Genomic DNA, 9,650 nt, shown 5'->3' with positions numbered 1-9,650 from the left:
GCATCATTTATACAGCCCACAAATGTATTTTCCCTTGCTCCCTGTCAATGAAAGTGGTTCAAGTGCTGAACTTTGATATATTCACATCTTTGGGTATAGCATAGTTTTTTTCCCCTAGTAATTGAGAATAAATTGATGGAAGTTATTTCTGCACAAGTCCAGGATGTTTATATTAGGACTTTCTCTGTGGAACTTAATAGATTCTTAACTACTGCCCATTTTGACCATTGAAAAGACTGTTAATTATTACAAAAGGATTAAAAAAACATTTTAAATTAATTTCTGGACTACTGCTGGTTTTATCCCATGAACTGTATTGCATAAAAACTGTACACCACAGACCACTGGATACCATTCATAGCTTTTAGTATATACTAGCAAGGACTGATGTTAGAACATTTAAAAAGTAGAGATCAAATTATTTATTCATTCTTTCTTTCAAAAGAAATGCCAGTTTTACCATTGCAAAATTGTAACTTAAGTCTACATTGGAAATGTTCAGAATGATGCTTTTGAAATAGGAACTAAAACAAGTGCAAGTATGATATTAGCTTTTTTTCCCACCAATTCCTGTACTTGGCAGAAAATTAGAAAAAGTGTTATTTTCTGCAACTTTGTGAACATACGGAATTTCTCTTCAAAGATCACAAAGCAGATTGTCTAATTTTCCTTTAATGGGAACTCAGATATTATCAATCTTTTGGACCTTTTTTTTGTTATAGGTACTTTGTTTCTTTTAAGTCTCATGTACACATATGCAGTCTAACAAAGTTCTCATCCAGAATTGTCACAGTTTGTTTAATGATACAGTATGGAGTAGAAATGGGCTTTGCCAAAAGGCCTCACTTTCAGAATATTTACAAAAATATTTGACTTCCACACTGTAGACTCCCTCCAATGAACTATCATCTGAGATTATATAATAATGCTTTAGAAATATGGGAGTGGAAAAAGTTTTTCTTGGTCATCTTTTTAATATATGTGTCAAGAGTAATTTAGGAGATCATAAAATACAAAATTATTAACATTAATTGACAAAATATTAAAATATCAATGACATCTTAAAAACCACTAACTTTCAAGCCTAAAAATCTATATTAGCTTGACAGTGCAAAGAGATCTGTATTAGAATACTGCATGTCAAGTGTTTACACTATCACTTTATGCAAACAAACCATATGTTGTATAGTTATAATTTAAATCAAAATGGAACAAAACACTACTGCAGCAGTAGTCTCGACCAATTCAGTTATAACTGTTATTGTAATTAAAGTTGAATGAAAAGGGATTCAAGCTCATCAAATTTCAGGTGAGTTCTGTTCAAAAAAAGAGTGGATAATTTTAAACAAGATTTTACTAGGCACCTACTCGAGTAGTTTTTCGATTGATCTGATTATCAAATCTGACATGACAATTTAAGCCCATTTTTTATCCCATGAAGCAGCAGAGTAAACAAACAGTGACACATTAGCACTTGGAAAAATATAAATGTCAACATAAAGATACCATGTACTTTGAGTGGATAGATTAAAAGAAAAATTAGCCTCTGCATCTTTACAGAATACTAGTTAAAACAAAATATTTAAACCTACAAACAGATTATGGTTTCATGCATCATACAAAATATTTCACTCTCCTTTTCCTGGTTATTTACACATTATTTTACAGAATCTGTACAATAAAGAATGCATTCATAAAACTTTCTGAAAATATTATTTGACACTCAAAACTGTCCTTTCAATTTTCACCATAATAGCTGAAGCAAACTAAACACTGCAGAGATAGCAGCCCAACAGCTACCACACTCTATACAAGTTAAAGAAGCAGCTTATGTTGCCATTGCAATACATTAGTTCTTTTTTTTACTAAAGTTGCTAATTGTTTGTACTGGTTAATAGTTGGCAGTGCATGTTTACTGAATGAAGGAGATAGAATCGCTGATTGCAAATCAAGTATTAAGGAGCTCATGGTCCTCAAATCAAAAACCCGTACACATTGTTCTTTTTTGTTGAATCATCTTGCAACAATACAGTGGAGCTCTATAACACCTTATAGTGAATATGGTGTATTTCCAAATTTAGAAATCTCCAGCTTTCTTCCAATGTTAGCAGCTGACTTCAGAACACTGCATTCTTTTAATAATGAATTAAAGTTGCAAGGCTTGTTTTTATACAAATTATCTGATACAGCCAGTGTCTACTGTTGATTTTTTTTTTGATTACCACAGGTTACTGTGGCTGTGCTTTTGAAGGATCTGATAAACTCTCAGTCCTGCGCTGGGAGAGCTGCTGATATGACTGTTGCTGATGAGTGAAAGTATTTTGTTGTAGAGGGAAAGCGGCTGACAGAATAAGCTGAGTCGATTGATGACTGTGGAGCAATCTAGGTGCCTAAATTTAAAAACAAACAAATATCACTTACAATCTAGAGCAAAAGTTAAAACACAACATTTTTTTGTTTCTGTACCTAGAAAACCCACACCACAGTTTCAACTAACTACCTGCTCAAACAACAAATTAGGGCTAGTTGACACTTAACATAATTGAGATTATGATTGTATACTAATTGACCCATTTCACGGAGTCCAATTGTTATCCATCAAAATATTCCTCTACAGTGCAACAATGCTGAAAGGAGAAGTTTGTGCACTATAGGAAGGAGTTAGGGGAGTACTTACAAAGTACAGCAATTCCTGCTACCCAAATCTAGGTCAGGTTTAAAAAAAAACATTAGGAAAAATTCCTAACTTAGATCTTTTACATTTTATTTTATTCCCCTTTCTGGAGCTTTGGTCTCAGCAGGGAGTTCCTCAATGGACACCAAATACAAAGATTCTGCTGTGTACAATGCTGGTACTGAAATTACCCATCTGGTGTTCGTGAGACTAGTCTGTGAGTGTTATTTCCTATAGAGACGTTCACTGACTGGTCCTATGATGGTGTCAACTAAGCCACTCAAGTGGAGACCCAACTGGGCTAGGGTTACTACATTTGAAATAATCCTACAAGATAGAAGCTTCTGTAAGCTAGATTAATCAATCAGATAGATATTAACGGTTATGATATAGTTGCGATTATGGAGACATGGCTGCAGGGGTATCAAGGATGGGAACTGAACATCCAGGGGTATTCAATATTTAGGAAGAACAGGCAAAAAGGGAAAGGAGGTGGGGTAGCGTTGTTAGTAAAGGAGGAAATCAATGCAGTAGTGAGGAAGGATATTGGCTCGGAAAATCACGATGTGGAATCTGTATAGGTGGAGCTAAGAAACACCAAGGGGCATAAAATGTTGGTGGGGGTTGTCTATAGGCCCTCAAACAGAAGTGGAGATGTAGGGGAGGGCATTAAACAGGAAATTAGAGACGTATGCAAGAAGGGTACAACTATAATCATGGGTGACTTTAATCTATATATAGATTGGTCAAACCAAATTAGCAATAATACTGTGGGGGAGGAATTCCTGGAATGTGTACGTGATGGTTTTCTAGACCAATACGTTGAGGAACCAACTAGAGAACAGGCGATCCTAGACTGGGTATTGTGCAATGAGAAAGGATTAATTAACAATCTTCTTGTGTGGGGGCCCTTAGGGAAGAGTGACCATAACATGATAGAATTCCTCATTAAGATGGAGAGTGAAGTAGTTGAATCGAAACCAGGGTCCTGAATCTAAATAAAGGAAATTACGAAAGTATGAGGTGTGAGTTGGCTATGATAGATTGGGGATCTTTACTAAAAGGGATGATGGTGGATAGGCAATGGCTAATATTTAAAGAACGTGTGCAGGAATTACAACAATTATTCATTCCTGTCTAGTGCAAAAATAAAACAGGAAAGGTGGCTCAACTGTGGCTTACAAAAGAAATTAGGGATAGTATTAGGTCCAAAGAGGAGACATATAAAATTGCCAGAAAAAGCAGCAAGCCTGAGGATTGGGAGCAGTTTAGAATTCAGCAAAGGAGGACAAAGAGATTGATTAAGAGGGGGAAAATAGAGTATGAGAGAAATACTAGCAGGGAACATAAAAACTGACTGTAAAAGCTTCTATAAATATGTCAAGAGAAAAAGATTAGTGAAGACAAATGTAGGTCCCCTATAGTCAGAAATGGGGGAAATTATAATGGGGAACAAAGAATGGTAGAACATTTAAACACATACTTTGGTTCTGTCTTCACAAAGGAGGACACAAATAACCTCCCAGAAATGTTAGAGAACCAAGAGTCTAGTGAGAGGGAGGAACTGAAGGAAACCAGTATTAGAAAAAAAATAGTGCTAGGGAAATTAATGGGGCTAAAGGCTGACAAATCCCCAGGGCCTGATAATCTACATCCCAGAGTACTAAAGGAAGTGGCCTGGAAATAGTGGATGCATTGGTGATCATCTTGAAAAATTCAACAGACTCTGGAACAGTTCCTACGGATTGGAGGGTGGCAAGTGTAACCCCACTATTTAAGAAAGGAGGGAGAGAAGAACAGGGAATAACAGACCAGTTAGCCTAACATCAGTAGTGGGGAAAATGCTAGTCTATTATAACAGAACACTTGGAAGACATTAATGGGATTGGACAAAGTCAGCATGGGTTTATGAAAGGGAAATCATGCTTAACAAATCTACTGGAGTTTTTTGAGGATGTAACAAGTAGAATAGATAGGGGAGAACCAGTGGATGTGGTGTATTTGGATTTTCAGAAGGCTTTTGATAAGGTCCCACACAAGAGGTTAGTGTGCAAAATTAAAGCACATGGGATTGGGGGGAATATACTGGCATGGATTGAGAATTGGTTGACAGACAGGAAACAGAGAGTAGGAATAAATGGTGGCAGGCTGTGACTAGTGAGGTACCGCAGGGATCAGTGCTTGGGCCCCAGCTATTCACAATATATATCAATGGTTTGGATGAGGGAACTAAATGTAACATTTCCAAGTTTGCAGAAGACACAAAGCTGGGGTGGAATGTGAGCTGTGAGGAGGATGCAAAGAGGCTCCAAAGTGATTTAGACAGGTTGGGTGAGTGGGCAAGAACATGGCAGATGCAGTATAACGTGGATAATTGTGAGGTTATCCACTTTGGTTATAAAAACAGAAAGGCAGATTATTATCTGAATGGTGATAGATTGGGAAAAAGGGAGGTACAACGAGACCTGGGTGTCCTTGTACACCAGTCGCTGAAAGCGAGCATTCAGGTGCAGCAAGCAATTAGGAAGGCGAATGGTATGCTGGCCTTCATTGCAAGAGGATTTGAGTACAGGAGCAGGGATGTCTTACTGCAGTTATACAGGGCCTTGGTGAGACCACATCTGGAGTATTGTGTGCAGTTTTGGTCTCCTTATCTGAGGAAGGATGTCCTTGCCATGGAGGGAGTGCAATGAAGGTTTACCAGACTGATTCCTGGGATGGCAGGACTGACATATGAGGAGAGATTGGGTCGATTAGGCCTATATTCACTAGAGTTTAGAAGAATGAGAGGTGATCTCATTGAAACATATAAAATTCTAACAGGACCAGACAGACTAGATGCAGGGAGGATGTTCCCGATGACTGGGGAGTCCAGAACTAGGTGTCACAGTCTCAGGATATGAGGTATGCCATTTAAAACTGAGATTGAGGAGAAATTTCTTCACTCAGAGGGTAGTGAACCTGTGAAATTCTCTACCACAGAAGGCAGTGGAGGCCAAGTCATTAGATGTATTCAAGAAGGAGATAGATATATTTCTTAATGCTAAAGGGATCAAGGGATATGGGGGGAAAAGCGGGCACGGGGTACTGAGTTAGACGATTAGCCATGATCATTTTGAATGGCGGAGCAGGCCTGAAGGGTCGAATGGCCTACTTTTACTCCTATTTTCTATGTTACTATGTAAATTAATAAAATTACCTAAATTAGAAGAGGGAAGAATTATCTTACACTGAAGATATCCATGATGCCTAAGATTACCTTATCCTTTAAACTTGAATCTTTAAAAGCAATACAGCAAGTTCATCTCCCAAAGTGGTGGAATATCAGTGAAGATGCAGAACTCACTTAAATTTGAGTCAATGTGACAATCTTTAGATGAAATTAGACAACAGATCAGCAATATTCTTTGTACTGAAGTTTTAAAATGAGTAACTTCAGAATATTATGTTTGGATCAAAAAGTGTTGTGTAATCATGATTTCTCTGATTTTCTTAAGTTTTTTGTATCCTCGTTTCAAAATTATACTTGAATTACATGTGGTTATCAAATGGTCAGAACGGCTATTCTTTTAAAAAGATCGTCTTCAAGTTGTCGTACCTGTAGGCACTGCTGTGGCTCTTGGGTGAGTTGGGCCTGTGTTTGGGCCTGTGGTGGAGCTGTGGCTGTTTGCTGCTGCTGTTGCTCTTGCTGGCTTTGTGTTAATGTCAATATCTGAGATTGTTGTTGCTGAGTGGCAAAGGTGGGGTAAGCTGTCATCACCTGGCCCATGAACATAGTTGTTGGAACCATAACTGCACTGCATCCCATAGGAGCAGTTACCAGCTTTGTCACAAGTTGCTGGCCTTGAGTGAATCTAGTGAAAGAGAGAGAAAAAATGGTCATTAAATATTCATAATATGTTTTCAAAACTTAAATGGAGGATCAACTTGATAATTTATGTTTTTTTCTTAATATTTTTTCCCCTTCCCTCCTGAAAGTGTTGACTCCCTGCTGGGGTATGGTTTCACAGATACCATTATCTATCCAGCACTTTGTCCAAGTTGTCATCATTCATAAGTGACAATAAGTGCCAGTTGGTTATTCGATTGTAGTGGGGCATCACAGCTAAACCCACAAATGCACTTCTGGTAGAGAGTCACTGGATATTGATCAGGAGTGGGAACCCTGCTGATTTTTTCGATCCATAACGCAGGGGCACTGAGGTTAATTAGAGTATCCTTACCTTCACCCCAACTGAGAGCTGTCAGAGCAGGGACAATTTATACTGTTGCAAGCATTTTGTTCTATAAATATGTCATACCACTTTAAAATTACTTTCTCATATCTTAACTATCAAATATAAAATAAAACATTTATGTCTTGTATACTTTTCTCATAAGACTAAAAATCAAACTTTAATATTTCTAAAATGACACGACGATTTTATTAACCTATGTATTTCTACAGACATTTTCTACCAGTAAAAATAAAACATCTTTATTCCCACATGTTTTGTAACCATAAAAAATACTGTAAATGTGCCCAGGAATGTATGGCAGCAGGAATATTGAGGACTACAAACAATTAAATGTAAATGAGGTGAAATTTAAAATTCCACATCTTTTCTGACTGTCACTCTTCCCACTCCCCAAATAAATCTATCAATATGATACTAAATTGCTGATGTACTAGTACATTTTAAAAAGTTTTTGTAAAACTTTCTTAAAGTTTTTTTTAAACTAGTTAGAAAGTTCCCATTACAATCCACACAGTTGGGGATTTTTTTTTATATACAAACACTTCATATAAGTCATTATACTTACCGCATGGGTTTATCCTGAGTGAAAGTGGTAACTGCACAGCTTTGGTTGGAATTTTGGGATGAAGTAGAAGGATGCTGCCCAACATTTTCTGTTGTGGGCTGGGAAATCATCATAGTGTTATAGAGGGAGGCTGTGAGGGCATCCTGGTTGGAAATTGAGGTCTGCTGGTTTTGGTTAGTTCGCAACGTTTGCTGAACCTGCTGTATTAAAAAGTAGAACATTCTTGAATTCTTGATGAACAAACATATGAAGTGAAATGTTAAGTTAGTACTCATCTAAAAATCAAGCTGAGATTTATTACATCATCCAACTACTATTTACAAAACAAAATCCATAACATTATCATCTTGCATTTCTATAGCTCCTTTAATAAAACGTCTTAAGGTGCTTCATATTAGAGTGGACTTAGTGGTAGTAGAAAAATTTCAATTCACAACTGAAAATATAGGTTTGAAGAGGCTTTTAAAGCTGGAGAGAGAAGTAGCAAAGCAAAGATGGTTAGGGAGGCAGTTCCAGGGGATAGGACCAAGACAGCTGACAGTTCTGGCACTGAGTGAGGAGTTCTGAGAAGGGGTGAGATAAGGGGTTGCACAGGAGGCCAGAATCAGAGCACCACAGGGCTGGAGGAAATTAATAGGTGAAAGGAAAACAGATACTGAGCAAAAAGGGGCACAGATAGGATGGATACTAAGGAGCTTTTTCCCTTCGTTGAGGGTTCTATAACAAGGGGGCATAGATTCAAGGTAAAAGGCGGGAGGTTTAGAGGGGATTTGAGAAAGAACTTTTTCACCCAGAGGGTGGTTGGAGTCTGGAACTCACTGCCTGAAAGGGTTGTGGAGGCAGGAACCCTCACAACATTCAAGAAGCATTTGGATGAGCACTTGAAATGCCATAGCATACAAGGCTACGGACCAAATGCTGGAATATGGGATTAGAGTAGACAGGGCTTGATGGCCGGCGCGGACACGATGGGCCGAAGGGCCTCTATCCGTGCTGTATGACTCTATGACTCTAAAAAGGGAGAGATTAGGAGGGCTGACCAAAAGCTTGTCAGACAGGTGGTCTTAGTGCTTTTTAAGGTGAAGGTAGGTGGGAAGGCCGAGGGGTTTAGGTAGGAAACTCCAAAAAGTAGGACTGAGGCAGCTAAATGGTCTGCCACCAATGATGGGGTAAAAAGAGAAGGGATGCAAAGAAGGCCAGAGTCAGAACAGAGCATTCAGGAGGGGACATAGAGCTGCAGGAGATTGTAGATCTAGGGAGGAGCAAGGCCACAGCGAGGACAGATTAATAGGCAAATTGGATTTCACATGGAAGAGGATGTGGGTGGCGGATGAGTTGAAGTTTGTATATGGTGAAGCTTGGGAGGTCAGCGAGGAGGACATTGCAGTGGTCAAGCATCGAGGTAACAAAAACTTAAATAAGGGTTTCAGTGGCCATGCATTGACTGGCATGGGGGGAGGGGGTTGGAGATGGAAGTAAGCAGACATAGCAATTGATAGAATATGGGGCATGAAGATCAGCGCAGATCGCACATCTAGTTCAGCCTGAGCAAGCAGATTAGGAACAGGATGGCAAGGTACAGAGTTTTTGGCAGCAGCTGAGTAAGATGGTATTAGTTTTCCCAAAGTTCAACTGAAGAAAGATTTGGCTCCTCTATGAATTGAGATCAGATCGGCAGTTTGACAACACCGAGGTGGCCTGTTGATATGAGGGTGATGGAAGAGAGATAAAGTTAGAGTCATTATCATACATATAGAAGTTGGTAAAGTGCCTGTGGATAATGTCTAAATGTCTATGAGCAACAGCACGTAAATGAAAAAGGAGGCGGCTAAAGATGGAACCTTTGGGCACTCCAGAGGTGACTATACCGGGGCAGGTGGAGAAGTCATTGCTGGAGATGTGCTAGCTGTGTTGGTAGGTGTGGTGGAGAGTTCGTGGAAGAGGATGGAGTGATCAACTGTCTTGAGAACAAAGAGGGATAATGCACCACACTCAATCACAGGAGATGCCATTAGCGATTTTGACTTGGGGGATATTGGTAACGTACGCTGGGTGAAAGCTGACTTGAAGGGATTTGAAAACTGAGTTTTGGGGGAAGGTGAGCATGAAGCTGGATGATGATGTACAGTCAAGGACTTTGAGAGGAAAGGCAGGTTAGATAAAGGAATGTAGT

At 38.9% G+C, this 9,650-nt stretch overlaps 1 protein-coding gene across 11 annotated transcripts in view; it reads right to left on the bottom strand.

Moving 5' to 3' along the window:
- Nucleotides 1–656: 656 nt before the first annotated feature.
- The window catches only part of clocka (clock circadian regulator a), a 168,527-nt gene continuing 159,533 nt past the window's right edge, over nucleotides 657–9,650 (bottom strand). For 10 of the 11 annotated variants that reach the window (XM_067987247.1, XM_067987288.1, XM_067987266.1 and 7 more), the window contains 3 exons: nucleotides 7,478–7,677; nucleotides 6,273–6,528; nucleotides 657–2,390 (listed from right to left, as the gene is read on the bottom strand). In XM_067987247.1, coding sequence (XP_067843348.1) covers nucleotides 2,229–2,390; nucleotides 6,273–6,528; nucleotides 7,478–7,677 — 618 coding nt within the window. In that variant the 3' untranslated portion in view covers nucleotides 657–2,228. The remainder of the gene's footprint in view (nucleotides 2,391–6,272; nucleotides 6,529–7,477; nucleotides 7,678–9,650) is intronic. The other variant, XM_067987274.1, reaches the window with a different exon arrangement.

This window comes from Heptranchias perlo, chromosome 1 (genome assembly GCF_035084215.1).
Source record: "Heptranchias perlo isolate sHepPer1 chromosome 1, sHepPer1.hap1, whole genome shotgun sequence".
Taxonomy (NCBI): Eukaryota; Metazoa; Chordata; class Chondrichthyes; order Hexanchiformes; family Hexanchidae; genus Heptranchias; species Heptranchias perlo.
The sequence above is the reverse complement of the archived record's forward strand: the minus strand, read 5'-3'. Positions and strand labels throughout refer to the sequence as shown.